This window comes from Salvelinus fontinalis, chromosome 3 (genome assembly GCF_029448725.1).
Source record: "Salvelinus fontinalis isolate EN_2023a chromosome 3, ASM2944872v1, whole genome shotgun sequence".
Taxonomy (NCBI): domain Eukaryota; kingdom Metazoa; phylum Chordata; class Actinopteri; order Salmoniformes; family Salmonidae; genus Salvelinus; species Salvelinus fontinalis.
The window spans coordinates 24,576,719-24,596,255 of NC_074667.1; the positions used below are offsets into that span (position 1 = coordinate 24,576,719).

Below are 19,537 nucleotides of genomic sequence, written 5' to 3' on the forward strand. Positions count from 1 at the left end.
GGGCGTTTCATTTATGCCCACTACGTTAGGTTAGTGTCACATGGCTGGATCATCGTCGTAGGTAGTCGTTAGAGATTTAGACGCGTACCGTCTAAAGGGCCTGTATTCACAAAGCGTCTGAGTACGAGTGGAGATCTAGGATCAGTGCTTGAGTGAATTCTGTTGAACAAGAGAGCCTGTTAATCGTGGACAATAATATTAAGAAACTTAATTGATTAATAAGAATTCATCCTGGGACTTGTTCTTGGAATTACACAATCAGCAGCTATGTAACCCTATCCTATTAGGGTAATTGTCTTCACTGAGAGAAACAAGAGAAGGCCAAGTGTACTTACAGTGTTAGTCCATTTTGTGCTCATGACTCAAATGAGCCATGAGCGTTAAAACAATGTAAATAAAACATAAAGAAAAGAGATTAGTTTACTAACTGTTTAAAAAAATGTTTTTATTTTATTCACTTTTCAGTCAATCAAAACCCAACAGAAATCAACAGTTCAGTTCAAACTTTGTCCCAAAGGGGAAACTTGGTTTCATGCAGGCGTAACATGATACAAATACACACCATAAACTCTCAGCAACAACAATGTGTTGTCTTTCAGGGAACTTCAGGGACACTGCAACAACATCACAGTAATACGAGTCTAACTGTGTCGTTGCTGTATTTGTGTCGTTGCAGTATAACTACGAAGGTAACGACATCAGCGACCTGCCCGTGGACCTATCGGTGGTGTGGAATGGCAACTTTGTCATCGACAACCCCTACAACATCCAAGGTAAGCACTAGACTTTGGCTCAGCTGGGTAACACAGTCTTGTGGCACGCCCGGGACCCGGATGTGGATGTCAAATGCAAGCACTGTCTTGTTATATCAAATCAAATGTTATTCGTCGCATACTGTACACATATTTAGCAGATGTTATTGCACGTGTAGCAAAATGCTTGTGTTCACCACTCCATCAGTGCAGTGGTATCTAACAATTCACAACAATACACACAAGTCTAAAAGTAAAAGAATGGCACTAAGAAATATATAAATATTAGGAGTGGCATTTACTAGAATACAGTAAATACAGTGCTTTCGGAAAGTATTCAGACCCCTTGACTTTTTCCACGTTTTGTTATGTTGTATTTTTCCTCATCAATCTACACACAATACCCCATAATGACAAAGCAAAAGCAGGTTTTTAGATTTTTTTTCAAATGTATTAGAAAAAAAAGAAGGGAAATATCACATTTACATAAGTATTCAGACCCTTTACTCAGTACTTTGTTAAAGCACCTTTGGCAGCGATTGCAGCCTCAAGTCTTTTTGGGCATGACGCTACAAGCTTGGCACACCTGTATTCCGGTAGTTTCAACCATTCTTCTTTGCAGATCCTCTCGAGCTCTGTCAGGTTGGATGGGGAGTGTTGCAGCACAGCTATGTTCGATCAGGTTCAAGTCCGGGCTCTGGCTGGGCCACTCAAGGACATTCAGAGACTTGTCCCGAAGCCACTCCTGCATTGTCTTGGATAATCTTGTTTCTCGTTGTCTAAGAGTCTTTAGGTGCCTTTCAGCAAACTCCAAGCGGTCTGTCATGTGCATTTTACTGAGGAATGGCTTCTGTCTGACCACTCTACCATAAAGGCCGGATTGGTGGATTGCTGCAGAGATGGTTGTCCTTCTGGAAGGTTCTCTCATCTCCACAGAGGAACTCTGGAGCTCTGTCAGAGTGACCATCGGGTTCTTGGTCACCTCCTTGACCAAGGCCCTTCTCCCCTGATTGCTCAGTTTGTCCGGGTGGCCAGCACTAGGAAGAGTATTGGTGGTTCCAAACTTCTTCCATTTAAGAGTGATGGAGGCCACTGTGTTCTTGGGAACCTTCAATGCTGCAGAAATGTTTTTGGTAAAGTTCCCCAGATCTGTGCCTCAACACAATCCTGTCTCGGGGCTCTACGGATAATTCCTTCGACCTCATGGCTTGTTTTTTTTCTCTGACATGCACTGTCAACTTTGGGACCGAATATAGACAGGTGTGTGCCTTTCCAAATCATGTCCAATCAATTGAATTTATCACAGGTGGACTCCAATCAAGTTGTAGAAACATCTTAAGGATGATGCATGGAAACAGAATGCACCTGAGCTCAATTTCGAGTCTCATAGCAAAGAGTCTGAATACTTACGTAAATGTTTTTATTTTTTCATAATTGTGCTCAAATTGAAAGAAAGAAAAAAAACAGTTTTCGCTCTGTTATTATGGAGTATTGTGTGTAGAATGATGACGAACAAAATGTATTTAATCCATTTTAGAATAAGGCTGTAACTTAACCAAATGTGGGGAAGGGCGTCTGAATACTTTCCGAATGCACTGTACATATAGCAATGTATGCGTAACAGAGGAGGTTCGGTGAACCACACTCCTATCATGGGCAAACCTCTGTGACTTGTGTTAGCTCCCTGCGGTCATGTCTTAGGCTTTAGCTCAGAAGGGTAACACAGTTCTGTGGTACTCCAGAAACGTTCTGAAATGTCTGCCACCCACTGTCGCCACTTGTTCGACGCCCTGTGGGAGCTTCTCCAAGTGGATGGCCACAGCCATGGCAGTAGCATGGAGATTTCGTTTTATGTAAGCTACCGCTGCACGTTAAATCATTCATAGAGTGACCAAAAGGGCTAGTTGCAAGCCAAGTCGGGAAGTTATATACATGCTCTGACACGCTATAAGGTTCAAATATACTCAAATAGCTCAGTAAGTTTCTACCGTGCTAAAATGCAACTCTGTGGATGGCAAATGTGTGGCTGGCAAGGGTGTGTTGCATGTGTTAGGGATGTGGGGAAACGACCATACATCCCGTGTGTGGTATTTAGAAAGTCACAGAAATGCACGCACACATGTTATGAGCGCACACCCATAGCCTCAGAACTGGACACAGTCACTTCACACTCACCTTTCTGTGGCGTCGGTTACTTAGGCGTGGCGTGGGTGGTTCGGTGTGGGCGGGTGTCTCGACGTGTGCGTGCCTTCGTGTGCGTGTATGTGGCTTCGCACGTGTGTGTTTAGCGCCGCCGTTCCACAAACAGGGCCCTGTGGATCGTGATTAAACACACACACACCAACTAGGGAGTAGAACCCCCCCCCCCCCCCCCGAAAATAAGTGATGTCTTCCGTGGTTAAATTGTGTACGCCCAGCGTTTTGCTGTTGTTGTCACCACGGCAGTGGGGGGTTGTAAAGCAGGGGCTCCTGCTGCGATGTGAGATGGAAGATAACATCACGTTTAGGGAATTGTTCACTAAAGCCTCTACAGCCAAACCCCACAACAATCCAGATTCAGACACAATGTACCACAATGAGAAGTGTAGCGTTGTACTTTGTCTGACTAGTGAGTACAATGTATCTCAGTGGCAATGATGGGTGAGTGTTTGAGGTGGTGAAAGGTAGGCAGTGACAGATTGGGAGGGAGACAAGTATGGGTGCAGGGTTTTTCTCCAACCAAGCAGCAACACACCTGATTGTCTGAATCAATTCAGTTTTTCAATCACAGTTAAATTAGGTGTGTTTCTCATGTGGTGTGTGTCTCTCACGTTCTCTCAATGTGGTTCCCTCATCCTCATTTTAACGAAGATAACCATATAACGATGCTCCCTCGCTTAACTCCCGATATGTAAATGTAATTAAATCACCCATTTAGTATCATTTAATTGGCCCAGGGTTACTTTCAAGTTAAAGCATGACCAATGGGATTTGAGAGGCTGAAAATGTTCCTCCGTCGAATTCTTGCGGCCATTTGAAGTACCGCTTTGCTTCATTGCGTATTAAAAAAATGGAGTCGTGTAATATCGTTGAAGATTTTTGATTTTTAGAGGTGACATGTGTGACATACTTTGCAAGACTAAATTGTGACCTATGTCGGACAGGGTTGGTGTCAATTCAGGCTTTCGGATGCTAATTAAACATGTTCTCTCACCCCTTCCCCCACTTCCTCCTCTCTCTCCCCCTCCTCCCTCCAGCCCACCTGTATAAGTGCCCTGCCCTGAGGGACAGCTGTGGGATGTGTCTGAAGGCTGACCCCAGGTTTGAATGTGGCTGGTGCGTCCAGGAGAAGAAGTGTTCCCTGAGGCAGGAATGTGCCCCCCAGGAGAGCAGCTGGATGCATGCCACCACGGGCAACAGTCGCTGTGCCCACCCCAAGATCATAAAGGTACGGGTGGGCAAGGGGAGGGTGGTACTAGGGTGGGCAGCGAACAGCATCCATATAAGGAAATCCTTCAACTCAGGGGGAATAATACGGCATCCATATTAGGACATCCTCAGACATTTAAGTTAAGTGTGCAAGGAATTGGAGTCAAGTTTCAATGTGAGGTTAGGTATTTGCATCACATGGCATAAAGGGTATAATAGGGGATAGAGGACACAGTTGGAGAGGTAGCTTGCCCACACAGAGACTGTATAGTCTTACAGATGGGCAGGACAGGGGAGGCAGTCTACGGGACGTCACTGAGCACCGAGACGACTGATGAAGGGAGGAGTGTGTGTGTGTGTGTGTGAGAGTGGCGTGACGTTACCAGCTGTTGAAGTGGGTAGCCATAGCGGTGGTCCTCGTCTGGCCGTGGCCCAGGTCACTGTCCCAACAGTGTAGCACTGTGTCTGTCTCACACACACACACACACACACACACACACACACACACACACACACACACACACACACACACACACACACACACACACACACACACACACACTGCTGTATGAATGTAGACAGATTTGTTCTCTCTCTCTATTCCCCTTCTCTCTCATTCTAATTGTTACACAAATGAGATGGGGAGTCTACTGTTTTTCAGAAATGAAATGCATTCCCCTTTTTTTCCATTTGTTTTCCACTAACACCACCTTGAAAAATGTGTATGCTTCTTAACTGCGGAGGGAACGGATCACGGATCCCCTCAGTTTCTGAATGCTTAAAGGAGAATTTCACTATTTAGGAACCTAATCTGTATTTTTTTGTGTAAATGCCATGTTCTAGAAAGGTCCACACACTTTTCTTTTGCAAATTTAATTGGTTTTGAGAAACTTACCCCCAGCAGCGATTGACTTCCTGGTCCTCATTCTGGAGCTCCAGGGCATCCAAAAATCATGTACAAAGACAACAACAACAACAACAAAAAAAGCGTCCTTTTACAAATGGCACTCAGTATCGTGATGTAGGTCGTGTACACGTGAAACTGTGTCATTCCCAAACTTTATCTGCAACGTTATAATGCATTTTGTTGAACTCAAGCGACAACTGCCTGCGTGTGCATATTGGCGTGCCTGTGTGTACTTTCTCATTCCAGCCTGGCTGAGCTTGTGATTGAGTGACTGGCAACGTAACTTAGCTACAGGTCACCACGAGATACCAGAACAACTTGCGTGAGTAAATAAAGTGTTTCCTTTATTTTGACAGTTACCTGTAGCGCACAGTGACGAGAGGAAATGGGAATGAGAAACTACACGCATGCACACCAATATCACTCGACTTCCACAAAATGGATTAGAACGTTGCGGATAAAGTTCGGAATGACACAACCATGTGTACAGCATCTAAAGACCTGCATCACGATACTGAGTGCTTTGCTGTTTGTAAAAGGATGTATTTGGGTGTTTTAGGAGCCTTTTGTTCATTTACATTAAAAAATATAGAGTAGGTTCCTAAGTAGGGAAGTTCTCCTTTAATGGAGATATTGGGATAATTGGGGCACTGGCACACAGATAAATCCATTAGCTAATGCTCCCTCTCTCACCCGCGCTTCACTTATCTCTTTAAAACAAGCGCACAAGAGGTGTGTGTGGGGGGGGGGGGGGGGGGGGGGGGGGGGGATTAAAGCTTGGCCTGAGGGGAAGATGTTGGTAGCACAAACAGCACACAGTGGAAAAAAGCAGTGGTACAGTACAAGAGCTTCAAAAAGAGAGGTGGGAGAAGAGGGTTTGGAAGGCAAGAAAGACGAGTGAATAGAGAAGATAGACAGAGGAGGAAGAAAGAGAGACTTCGACAGTGAGACACAAAAAGGACAAAAATAACCAACGGCCCACCAGGCATTGTTACAACGCTGCCTTGACACTGCCGTGTTATTTTCCTCTGACATGAACATTACAGGAACGTTCGACAGTGGACAGATGACGAACTGAAAGAGTCTCATTCTTCCTTGAAGAACACATCCCTCTTACGCTAGAAAGACCATTTCATCTTCCACCCAAATTGAATATTACCCTGCTTCTCAACGTCCCTACTCTCAAATCCCTCCTTCCCTAAACTTGGACTCGTTCTCCGTGCTCTGTTATTTATTTTCTCTCTCGCTCGCTCTCTCGCTCGCGCTAATCTAAGTACGCTAGCCACTTTGTGGCCCTTTTATTAGCTAGCGGATTAGCCCCTAATTTCATTTGGACAAGTGTTCGACTGGGATTCAAGGCATGGGGATCGAGAGGCGTTTTGTGCAATTTCTCGCTATTAACTCTAAATTTAGTTTGACACGGTACAATAGTGAGTGGTAGGGTACCACATTGTTAGCCTGTTATAATGCTAGTACTTCGCTAAGTGCATTAGCCACTGTGTGGCCCTTTATGACCTAGTGGATTAGCCAGTAATTTCATTGGGACGACTGGGATTGAGAGGCATTTAATTATATTTCTCCCTGTGAACTTGCTCAGTTTGACATTGTACAATAGTGAGTGGTAGGATCCACATTGTTAGCCTGTCAAAGTGAGGTTGACGGTGTCCTAATATGGACACCGTAATGCTTTAATATTGCTAGTGGTAGTTGCATTAGTCTCGCTCTCTCTCTCGCTTGGATGTAGAGTGGGGCACACTGAAAGGCCATTTCACCATAATTATAAGTAATTTACCCCCTAAGCCTGCTGTGGCCCTCTATCTCTCCCTCCCTTCCCTCCTTCATCATGTATCTTTCCCTCCCTCTCCTTCTCCTCCCTCTCTTGCTCTCTCTCACTTTACTACAAAATTGACTTATAAGAATTGTGTTAATTTTCCTGAGGTTTTCATGCGTTTCTCCCGTGAGGGAGAAAGATGAACTGATCTTGCATTCACAAACAAAAACAACCGGCTCCCTTGTGACTTGTCCCCACAAATATCAACAAATACACACACGCACACACAGCCACCCGTAACCTAACACACACACACGTCATTTATGCAGCAATAAACTGTCATAGGGTTGGCCTTGCCTCCTTCTCGGCCCTCTATCTATCATCCATCATCTCCCCAGCAGTTCTCATAGGGTTTGTGGAGCAGCATTAAGACCACCCTCGGAAACCAATTAAGTGTGTGTGTGTGTGTGTGTTCTTTCTCTGTTGGAACTGCTCATTGTGAAAGGCGACTGATTTCTTTGCTCCCCCGCCCTCCCCTATGTATTGTTAAGCTGCAATATTGGCTATTGCTGGACATTGTGTGTTAAGCTCTCTCATTCTCCATTTCTCTCTCCTGTAATTATCTCTCTCTCTTTCTCTCTCTCTTTCTCTTTCTCTCTCTCTTTCTCTCTCTCTCTCTCTTTCTCTCTCTCTTTCTCTCTCTCTCTCTTCCTCCCCCTCTAGAGTGCATCGACCTAGCCACAGCGATTTACCATTGTTACAACACTAAACACACCACCACAGCAGTATTATAGCACTCAATGAATACCACATCCACAGCTGTTTGACAAAGGACCTTTCTTCCACTGTCATTTTGATCTTCAAAACAACATTATTCATGTTTGTGATATATTTTATTAAAGTGTACTAGTTCTGAGTACAAGGGTATATTTATTATCCAGTTTTTCACCCCAACAGTAATTCTACAGTGCAATGTTGACTACAGCTAGTGTTTCCTCAGTGAAATGGACAATGATTGATTTGCGAAGCACCTATATAATGGATGTATAACGGTAGCTCCATAGTGACCCTGTAGGCTTGTTTCTAGAAAGTTCTATCTCTGTCTGTTACTGGGATTAAGTCCAGTTCGTATGACCAGGTCCATCATATTCTTCCTATGTTTCAGAACATCTATTATTGCTTCATGTGAAATATGCATGATGTGTTCCAGGTATGAATTCATACATACAGTGGCAAGAAAAAGTGTGAACCCTTTGGAAATACTTGGATTTCTGCATCATTTGGTCATGAAATTTGATCAGAGCTTCATCTCGGTCACAACAATAGACAAAAAAAAAGTCTGCTTAAACTAATAACACACAACAAATTATACGTTTTCATGTCTTTGTTGAACACACCGTGTAAACGTTCACAGCGAATGGTGGGAAAAAGTATGTGAACCCTTGGATTTAATAACAGGTTGACCCTCCTTTGGCGTTTTCTGTAGTTGCGGATCAGACCTGCACAACGGTCAGGAGGAATTTTGTGCCATTCCTCTTTACAAAACTGTTTCAGTTCAGCAATATTCTCGGGATGTCTGGTGTGAACTGCTCTCTTGAGGTCATGTCACAGCATCTCAATTGGGTTGAGGTCTGGACTCTGACTGGGCCACTCCAGAAGGCATATTTTCTTCTTTGTTGATTTACTGTGTTTTGGGTCGTGGTCCTGTTGCATCACCCAACTTCTGTTGAGCTTCAATTGGTGGACAGACAGCCTAACATTCTCCTGCAAAATGTCTTGATAAACTTGGGAATTCATTTTTCCGTCGATGATAGCAAGCTGTCCAGGCCCTGAGGCAGCAAAGCAGCCTCAAACCATGATGCTCCCTCCACCATTCTTTACAGTTTGTGTTGGTGTGCTGTGCCTTTTTTTCTCCACACATAGTGTTGTGTGTTCCTTCCAAACAACTCAACTGTAGTTTCATCTGTCCACAGAATATTTTGCCAGTAGTGCTGTGGAACATCCAGGTGCACTTTTGCAAACTTCATACGTGCAGCAATGGGTTTTTTTGGACAGCATTGGCTTCTTCCGTGGTGTCCTCCTATGAACAACATTCTTGTTTAGTGTTTTACGTATCGTAGACTCGTCAACAGAGATGTTAGCATGTTCCAGAGATTTCTGTAAGTCTTTAGCTGTCACTCTATGATTCTTCTTAACCTGATTGAGCATTCTGCGCTGTGCTCTTGCAGTCATCTTTGCAGGACGGCCACTCCTAGGGAGAGTTGCAACAGTGCTGAACTTTCTCCATTTATAGACAATATTCTTACCATGGATTGATGAACGTCAAGGCTTTTAGAAATACGTTTGTAACCCTTTCCAGCTTTATGCAAGTCAACACTTCTTAATCTTAGGTCTTCTGAGATCTCTTTTGTTTGAGGCATGGATCACATCAGGCAATGCTTGTTGTGAATAGCAAACTCAAATTTTGTAAGTTTTTTCATAGGGCAAGGCAGCTCTAACCAACATCTCCAATCTCGTCTCATTGATTGGACTCCAGGTTAGCTGACCCCTGACTCCAATTAGCTTTTGGAGAAGTCATCAGCCTAGGGGTTCACGTACTTTTCCCAACCTACACTGGGAATGTTTAAATGATGTATTCAATATAGACAAGAAAAATACAATAATATGTGTGTTATTAGTTGAAGCACACTGTGTTTGTCCATTGTTGTGACTTCGATGAAGATCAGATCAAATTCGATGACCAATCTATGCAGAAACCCAGGTGATTCCGAAGGGTTCACATTCTTTTTCTTGCTGCTGTAAACTCACATAACTGAATGTCCAGCGATGTCCAACTTTATGGCTCAAATGCTTCAATATGACCATCTGAGACCTAATTGTCCCCGACTAGATGTGTGCTGTTCACGCGACGTGCAGATCCTCTGCGCTTCCTCTTTGTCTGCCAACGAAACCCAGAGGCCATTTCCAGCCCCCCTCTCCATCGGAGTAGATTCTCTCCCAGTGGTAGATGTTCCCTTTCATTTGGGTGATAGGGCTCTGCCTGCTCCACTGTATTCATCTTCGATTCAGCTCTCTCCTCTCAGACTTACCAGATGCTATCTCCAGACCAGATCCGCTGCACACAGTGACGACAATAGGCCACACACACAGAGAGCGCGGGCGGCGCAGTCAAAACGCTCTCTCGTTTTCTTTATAGAAGTCTTTTTTTTTTCTTCGTTATTCTCTCTCTCTCTCTCGCTTTTGAATTTCCTCCTCTTCGCTCTCTCGCTCTCTTACTGGATTGATTGATACGTTCCGTGCAAAGAATCAGCCAGGTGTAACGTTCAGTGTTGTCCTTTGTCCGTTTGATAGTACATGTGACACGCACCCGCTTTGTTTGATAATGCACCACATGCAACGGTCGTTAAACTGCTCTCTGCTATTTGGCAGTTTTTGTACGACGTCCGTGTCATATTTACAGTTTTTAAACCGCTCTGCTTCGGTTGTGCCATGTTAGCAGGTCCCCTGGAAGGTCCCCTGCTGTAATGTTACAGTATGTCATTGCTAGCCTCTAGCATGTCCCTTGAAAGGGAGCAAAAATACAGACATGCATTCAGTTCCTATAGATGAACGTTACTAAACAGTAGATGGACGGAGAGAGAAAGAGCGAGAAATGGAGAGACGCACACAGATACCGAGAGACGGAGAGAGAGAGAGAGAGGGTCACAGCGGGCCGAGGCGAGAATACCCGTAGTTACGCAGCGATGGCATTGTTTGTGTTCAGTCAATGTGCCCTGCTGTGCTCCAATAGGGCCTGTGTGTGTATTCTTGCACATTTGCATGTGTGAATGTCTGTGCATGTGTGTGGATATGTGTGTGTGTGAGAGAGAGAGACACTAATGCCTGTGAGAGTGCTTACCTCACATGTGTATACCCTTCCATGCACACACACACACACACCAAATATGTCCAGCCGGGGGTCAAAATGTCACCTCAGAGACCAGCAGTTGTAGGGGGCTTGAGCGAATAACCATGAATAACCGGGGAGAGGGGAGTCAGACAAATGGAAGTCGCCCCCCAGCGCTGATGTAATTAGCGCAGGTCTTAATCATGCTAGTGATGAACGATAGAGACAGGGCCGCTGTCTGTATGGGGCAAGATGAATGGTCCACTGATTAGTACAGGGCAGCTGTGGGCAGCCATTACTGTGAGTACCTCTAAAGCACCCTCAGGGTCATTCACTACAGAAAAAGGGTCATAACTTGAACTCTTTCTAATAGCATTTAGTAGATTAATAGTGAGGCTGAGTTAGAGAGAGAGAGATGCCAACTGGTGTTTTGACAAAGGAGTCGGATGGGTGAAGAAACACAGCAGTAAACCGCTGACGCAACCTTTTGAAAATGTCATTTTTCCGTACACTAAGCTGTGTTCAAGATCACTTGTGGAAGCTGCAAATAGCGGACCGGACATGAACTTGTGCTTCAGTCCCCGTCCCCCCGTCCAGGTCCTGTACCACATTTGTGGTCAAAATGTAACGCTGCGCCCTGTGGAAACGTTAGATGTACGCTACTAGCCTCTCTCGACAGACATTCACGTAGCTTGAAGACTTCTCTGAGATTTTTCTGCCGAACAAGAATATAGGCTACTCGAATGGACATTCCAGTTCACAGTACCATTTCAACCCGAATTGACTGTACCTATGAGGGTGCAGTCAACGTGTCATAGTCAGAGGGCCTTTCCTTGGTCTAGTAATAATGTTTATTTTTCAAACGACCCTAATATCTGTCCTCTCTCCAGTTGTCTCCAGAGACGGGTCCCAGACAGGGTGGAACCATGCTGACCATCACGGGGGAGAACCTGGGTCTGCAGTTCAAGGACATCCAGACGGGGGTCCGCATCGGCAAGGTGGCCTGCACCCCCGTGGAGGCCGAGTACATAAGCGCTGAACAGTGAGCAACTTTTAATTTCGCTCTCTCTTCCTCACTCCTTTTCTCTCTCTCTCTCTCTCTCTCTGTCTCTTTTTTTTTTCTGCGGCCTCTGTCCTCTGTTTTGATGCTATACTTTTTCTCTCTCCTGGTCTGTCTATCCCTCCCTCCCAACCACTTCCTCCCCTGTTAGCCCCATTTTATCGTTATATATTTATCTCTCTTCCTCTGTCCACACATGCTCCAGTCTCTCCCTCTCCCGTTCCTCCTCTTTTAACCCATTGTTTGCGTTCTCTTACTTCCTGGTCTCCTAGGAGACTTGACGGACTCCCTTCCATCCCCAGAGAGATACAGAGCTCGCACAAACACCCTTTTCGTCCTTTTCCAATTCCTGTCGACGTCATAGACTCACACTGACTCGTAGTGTGAGTGTTTGACGCTGACATTAAGGACCTGATTTGTTTAGAGACAAAGGTGACAAAAGGAAAGCTGCATCTCCCCAACCACCACATTGGCCATCAACAAGTAAATATATTGCTTGTGTCACTGTCATGGGTTAATGTCACCTCCACAATCACCTCCAAGCGCGGGGGGCTAACGCTTAACCCCTGTTACAATTAAGGCGCGTTGCTTGATGACAAGGACGGTGGTGACGGCGGTGGTCCACACACCGAAGTTGTCAGGGTAATTAAAAGGGATGTTCTGCACTTGGAGCGACTCTGGGGGGGCGACTGGCCGTGTCATCTCCGTAACCCTGTCAGAGTCGTAATGGCGGAGGTGTTAGGGTGGGGAGGTAGGTTACGGCAATGAGCATCAGAGGTTAAGAGTTAAATGGTGTGCACGGTGTGGAGATTGGACGAAGGTCATAGTGGAATCTGGTCTGGTCAAGCTCAGCCCACACACACACACAGGTCACATACAGTTGAAGTCGGAAGTTTACATACATTTAGGTTAAAACTTGTTTTTCAACCACTCCAAAAATGTCTTGTTAACAAACTATAGTTTTGGCAAGTCGGTTAGGACATCTACTTCGTGCATGACACAAGTCATTTTTCCAACAATTGTTTACAAACAGATTATTTCACTTATAATTCACTGTATCACAATTCCAGTGTGTCAGACGTTTACCTACACTAAGTTGACTGTGCATTTAAGCAGCTTAGGTAATTCCAGAAAATGATGTCATAGCTTTAGAAGCTTCTGATAGGCTAATTGATATAATTTTAGTCAATTAGAGGTGTACCTGTGGATGTATTTCAAGGCCTACCTTCAAACTCAGTGCCTCTTTGCTAGACATCATGGGAAAATCAAATGAAAAACAATTGTAGACCTCCACAAGTCTGGTTCATCATTGGTAGTCATTTCCAAACGCCTAAAGGTACCACGTTAATCTGCATAAACAATAGTACCCAAGTATAAATACCATGGGACCACACGGCCGTCATACCGCTCAGGAAGGAGACACGTTCTGTCTCCTAGAGATGAACGTACTTTAGTGCAGAAGTACAAAAAGTACAAATCAATCCCAGAACAACAGTAAAGGACCTTGCGAAGATGCTGGAGGAAACAGGTACAAAGTATCTATATCCACAGTAAAATGAGTCCTATATCGACATAACCTGAAAGGCCGCTCAGCAAGGAAGAAGCCACTGCTCCAACACCGCCATTTAAAAAAAGCCAGACGACGGTTTGCAACTGCACATTGGGGACAAAGATCATACTTTTTGGAGAAATGTCCTCTGGTCTGATGAAACAAAAATAGAGCTGTTTAGCCATAATGACCATTGTTATGTTTGGAGGAAAAAGGGGGAGGTTTGCAAGCTGAAGAACACCATCCCAACCGTGAAATACGGGGGTGGCAGCATCATGTTGTGGGGGTGCTTTGCTGCAGGGGGACTGGTGCACTTAAAAAAATAGATAGCTTCATGAGGGAGGAAAATGATGTGGATATATTGAAGCAACATCTCATGACATCAGTCAGGAAGTTAAAGCTTTGTCGCAAATGGGTCTTCGAAATGGACAATGACCCCATGCATACTTCCGAAGTTGTGGCAAAATGGCTTAAGGACAACAAAGTCAGGGTATTGGAGTGGCCATCACAAAGCCCTGACCTCAATCCTATAGAAGATTTGTGGGCAGAACTGAAAAAGCATGTGTGATTAAGGAGGCCTACAAACCTGACTCAGTTACACCAGCTCTTGTCAGGAGGAATGGGTCAAAATTCACCCAACTTATTGTGGGAAGCTTGTGGAAGGCTACCCAAAACGTTTGACCCAAGTTAAACAATGTAAAGGCAATGCTACCAAATACTAATTGAGTGTATGTAAACTTCTGACCCACTGGGAATGTGATGAAAGAAATAAAAGCTGAAATAAATAATTCTCTGTACTATTATTCTGACATTTTACATTCTTAAAATAAAGTGGTGATCCTAACTGACCTAAAACGGGGAATATTTACTAGGATTAAATATCAGGAATTGTGAAAAACTGAGTTTAAATGTATTTGGCTATGGTGTACATTTTCGACTTCAACTGTACATCTACCCACCCAATTTACCTACCTCACCCCCATACTGCTTTTATTTATTTACTTTTCTGCTCTTTTGCACACCAGTATCTCTTCTTGCACATGATCATCTGATGATTTATCACTCCAGTGTTAATCTGCTAAATTGTAATTACTCGATTTATTGCCTACCTCATGCCTTTTGCACACATTGTATATAGATTCTCTTTTTTCTACCATGTTATTGACTTGTTTATTGTTTACTCCATGTGTAACTCTGTGTTGTTGTCTGTTCACACTGCTATGCTTTATCTTGGCCAGGTCGCAGTTGCAAATGAGAACTTGTTCTCAACTAGCCTACCTGGTTAAATAAAGGTGAAATAAAATAGATGGACAGACAGACAGACATGTGCACACATGCAAAATGAAGTACACACATATACCAACAGAGCTGTACATCTCATCAAGCTTCTTAAGCTCTCTCTCTCTTTTATTTTCTTCCACTCTGACTGCTTAATAGTCCCCTTATCTTCACTGTAATGATTCCAGTGAGAATGTTAATTATCTGCTAAAAAGTCTCCTCGCTGTAATCATTGTCCTTCCCTGCGTGAGACCAAACAAATAAACAATTGCATCGGAATGCGGACGTCATCGCTGCAGCGATGGAGAGCGGTTGCCGTGGCCACCTGCAGCGAGGACAAAAGCAGCAGAGTTAATAACTCATCGCAGGCGGAGGGAGGGAGGGAGGGGGGGACAGCAACGAGATGGGAAGGATACGAGCTCGTTCAATTAATCACCACCCTCCCCCCACTTAAACCCAGTTCTCTCTCTCTCTCTTTCTCTCTCTCTCTCTCTCTCTCTCTCTCTCTCTCTCTCTCTCTCTCTCTCTCTCTCTCTCTCTCTCTCTCCTTCTATTTGGCTAATTAACAGTCTGGAGTGTCTGAGGCGGGTGAAACATGAGGTCTAGGGCTACGTGTGTGTGTGCACAATCCGTTGTGTGTGTGTGTGCGTGCGCAGATTACTGACATGTGCCCATGTCTGTGTGTGTGTGTGTTCTCGCCTGCGGTGCCCATCCTCCTCAGACGCTCGTCCTCTGCCTCAATCATTTCTAAAATGGATTTTCATTTGGCCAGCCGCCGCCCAAGGCCAAACACAAGGCTTATGGGGTTATAATATCCTCTAATACCGTCGTACAGACACAAAATGGAGCCTCTCTCTCCTATCATACCTCTCCAGGTACAAGTGGATGTCATCACCATCACACACTGTATCCCGGCTATGGATATGGGCAAGGCCATTGCTGTGCTCTGTGGCATGGTTACCCTTGGACTAATGCTGTGAATAGGTCAATGGTTATGATGATCATATTTGTAGTGTCACTCACCAACTCTCTCTCTCTCTCTCGCTCGCTTTCTCGCTCTCTCTCGCTCTCTTTCTCACTCTCTCTCTCTTTCTCACTCTCTCTCTCGCTTTCTCTCTCTCTCGCTCTCTTTCTCGCTCTCTTTCTCGCTCTCTTTCTCGCTCTCTTTCTCACTCTCTCTCGCTTTCTCTCTCTCGCGCTCTCTTTCTCGCTCTCTCTCTCTCTCTCACTTTCTTGCTCTCTCTCTCTCGCTCTCTTTTTTACTCTCTCTCGCTCTCTCTCTCGCTCTCTCAGGATCGTGTGTAAGCTGGCTGACGCGACAGGTTACCGAGTGCAAGAGGCTCATGTGGAAGTGTGTGTGAGGGACTGCACACACGCCGACTACAAAGCCATCTCACCCAAGGCCTTCACTTTTGTGGTAAGCCCCAATCATACCTGTGCTCAATTGTCCTTCTGTAATGTTGTGTCCTTTCATCATTGGGGGAAAAAAACAGTTGATCCCAGAACAAATGAATTCCTGACACGTGTTGATGTGTTCCTCTTCCCCAGTCTCCCTACTTCACGCGTGTGCAGCCCTCCAAAGGCCCCCTCTCGGGGGGCACCCGCATCACCATCGAGGGGAGCCACCTCAATGCAGGCAGCGCTGTGGCGATCAAGATCGGCCTACACCCCTGTCGCTTCGAGAGGTGAGCTCTCTGACAACCCTGTAACAATGACTGTAGTGTGTAAGGCTGCATTGCTAACTATATTGGTTTATTTGATGTTATGGCAAGGAAGAACCAGAATTGTGGATGCGAATGACCGCCAACCATTTGTGGATGGAAATGGCTTGTTACTGGTATGACTTCATTTGTGTTGGGAATGACTTCCTCTGTTACGGGGATGACCGACCTCTGTGTGTATGGATTTTACTTATTTGCTTTCCATTGACGACAAATGATCTGGAATTAGGGTTGAAAAATGCTCTACGTGAATCACGTTTCCCTTTTGTGCTATACGTTACGGGCTGGGTAAGTTCTCAAACACTCTACCGGAGAAGCTAGAAAGGTGAGAAGGCACGACACGGAGATGTCTGTTCTCCTGTAGCGAGTGATCTCTGTCTCCATAGTCTTTCATGATGAAACACACGCTCTAACTCGCCCGTACAGTACCAGTCAAAAGTTTGGACACACCTACTCATTGCAGGGTTTTTCTTTATTTTCACTATTTTCTACATTGTGGAATAATAGTGAAGGCATCAAATATTTTTTTAGATTCTTCAAAATAGACAGCTTTGCACTCTCTTGCATTCTCTTTTGGCAATGCTTTTCCAACAGTCTTGAAGGAGTTCCCACATATGCTGAGCACTTGTTGGCGGCTTTTCCTTCACTATGCGGTTCAACTCCTCCCAAACCATCTCAATTGGGTTGAGGTCAGGTGGTTGTGGAGTCCAGGTCATCTGATGCAGCACTTCATCACTCTCATTCTTGGTCAAATAGCCCTTACACAGCCTGGAGGTGTGTTGGGTCATTGTCCTGTTGAAAAACAGAATGATAGTCCCACTAAGCGCAGATGGGATCGCGATTCGCTGCAGAATGCTGTGGTAGCCATGCTGGTTATGTGTTCCTTGAATTCTAAATAAATCACTGACAGTGTCACCAGAAAAGCACCCCTACACCTCCTCCATGCTTCACAGTGGGAACCACACATTCAGAGATCCTCCGTTCACCTACTCTGCGTCTCACAAAGACACAACAGTTGGATCCAAAAAATCTCTAATTTGGACTCAACAGACCAAAGGACAAATTTCCACTGGTCAATTGTCCATTGCTCGTTTTTCTTGACTCAAGCAAGTCGCTTCTTCTTATTGGTGATCTTTGGTAGTGGTTTCTCTGCAGCAATTCGACCATAAAAGCCTGATTTACGCAGTCTCCTCTGAACAGTTGATTTTGAGACATGTCTGTTACTTGAACTCTGTGAAGCATTTATTTGGCCTGCAATTTCTGAGGCTGGTAACTCTAATGAACATCCTCTGCAGCAGAGGTAACTCTGAGTCTTCCATTCCTGTGGCGGTCCTCATGAAAGCCTGTAATCATAGCACTTGATGGTTTTTGTGACTGCACTTGAAGACACTTTCAAATTTCTTGAAATGTTTCGTGTTGACTTACCTTCATGTCTTAAAGTAATGATGGACTGTCATTTCTCTTTGCTTGTTTGAGCTGTTCTTGCCATAATATGGACTTGGTCTTTTACCAAATAGGGCTATCTTCTGTATACCACCCCTACCTTGTCACAACACAACTGACTTGCTCAAATGCATTAAGAAGGGAAAAAATGCCACAAATAAACTTTTAACAAGGCACACCTGTTAATTTAAATGCATTCCAGGTGACTACCTCACAAAGCTGGTTGAGAGAATACCAAGAGTGTGCAAAGCTGTCATCAAGGAAAGGGGTGGCTACTTCGAAGAAATGTTTGTTTACTACATGATTTCATATGTGTTATTTCATAGTTTTGATGTCTTCACTATTATTCTACAATGTAGAAAATAGTAAAAAATAAAGAAAAACCCTTGAATTTGTAGGTGTGTCCAAACTTTTGACTGGTACTGTATATATACACTCACACACACGCGCACACACAGCGAACTCGCAGCGTACCGTGCACTCATCTAAAGCCTCAAATGAACATGTGTTAGCAGATGGCGGGAACATCTCACAGAAGAACGAGTGCCTCGTTAACACCTCTCGAAGAAGAGGGTTTGGGAATTTCTCTGAAATGTCGAAAGCGAACTGAATCAGAGGAGAACATGGGAGAAGACAAACGTTCCTCACCCAGGACATACCCATACATTTATCTTGCAACGCAGACTGTAGTTTTCCGGACCAATTAGCTTTAGACGTAATTGTGCACAAGGCTCTATCAACATGATTGGTGGGTGGTATATAGACAGCCGTATGTGACATGGTTTGTACAAGAGGCATATATGCATGCAGCAATGGCATCTGTTGATATCGCGGGAAACATGTTGAGCTAAAGCCTTGACAGGTTCTGGAAAGAAAGCTGCAGTCTTTGATATAGTATTGGAATTACGAAAAATAGTATGATCTAAATTGATGGCAATATCGATAATATACTGTATGAAAGGCTACATATTGAGCTGTTTTGGTCCAGTCATATGGGGCTCATCTCAATAGTCTAAAGGTCCCTTCATCTCTCCTCACCTTCATTTGCGTTGATCTGAAAACACAGGATAGGTGAATTCAAGGTGATGGATTCCCACCGGAGGTTTGATGCCACCTTGTCTAGTTTATAGCAGTGCAGATGAAGGCGAGGAGAGCAACCAACTCTAAACCATTGAGATGCACCGCACACACAAAGCATTGTTCTTTCAGACCCACTCTAGCTTAGCAACATTCTATGTCTCTAAAGTAATGGACTTGGAAAGCGTTTTCTCTTTTTCGCGCGTCACGTCTTGTCTTTCATCTCCAAGTTCAACGCGGCCGCTTTAATCAAAGCCTATTTACCCGAGTCATTCAGCCACTTATCTCCCTCTGAAAACAATTTCCTCCCCTTCTTTCTCTCTCCCTTTCTTTCTCTCACTCTCTTTTCCCATTCTTTTGAACCGGCCGACGACAACCTTGTCAAAATATGTACGGCATACCGCGGGTGTCGCCGGCGAGTGTTGTGGATGCGGTTGCCCGGGCAACGTAGTGGTGCAAGCGGAATATGGAAAAGGCGCTTTACTTTTTTCTTTTTTCCTTCCCTTCTTCCCCTTGTACACCTTTCAGCGGAGCCCTGGAAGATGGGGCGTTTTAAATTGCTTCTTACGAGACAGCAGGGATGTGCTCGCGGAAAAGCATCCTTGCATATTTTCCCTTCCACTTAGTTCCCCCTCAGCTGCTGTCGTCTCGCTAGTATTTTTTCCCTCTTTCCTCTCAATTTCTT

The 19,537-nt window shown here is 44.6% G+C and overlaps 1 protein-coding gene across 2 annotated transcripts in view; it reads left to right on the plus strand.

Annotated features, from left to right (window-relative positions):
* Positions 1 to 19,537, plus strand: part of LOC129841537 (plexin-A1-like) — a 253,451-nt gene that overhangs the window by 184,982 nt on the left and 48,932 nt on the right. For both annotated transcript variants that reach the window (XM_055909850.1, XM_055909860.1), the window contains exons 11-15: positions 677 to 773; positions 3,989 to 4,179; positions 11,615 to 11,766; positions 15,905 to 16,028; positions 16,160 to 16,296. In XM_055909850.1, the coding sequence (XP_055765825.1) occupies positions 677 to 773; positions 3,989 to 4,179; positions 11,615 to 11,766; positions 15,905 to 16,028; positions 16,160 to 16,296 (701 nt within the window). The remainder of the gene's footprint in view (positions 1 to 676; positions 774 to 3,988; positions 4,180 to 11,614; positions 11,767 to 15,904; positions 16,029 to 16,159; positions 16,297 to 19,537) is intronic.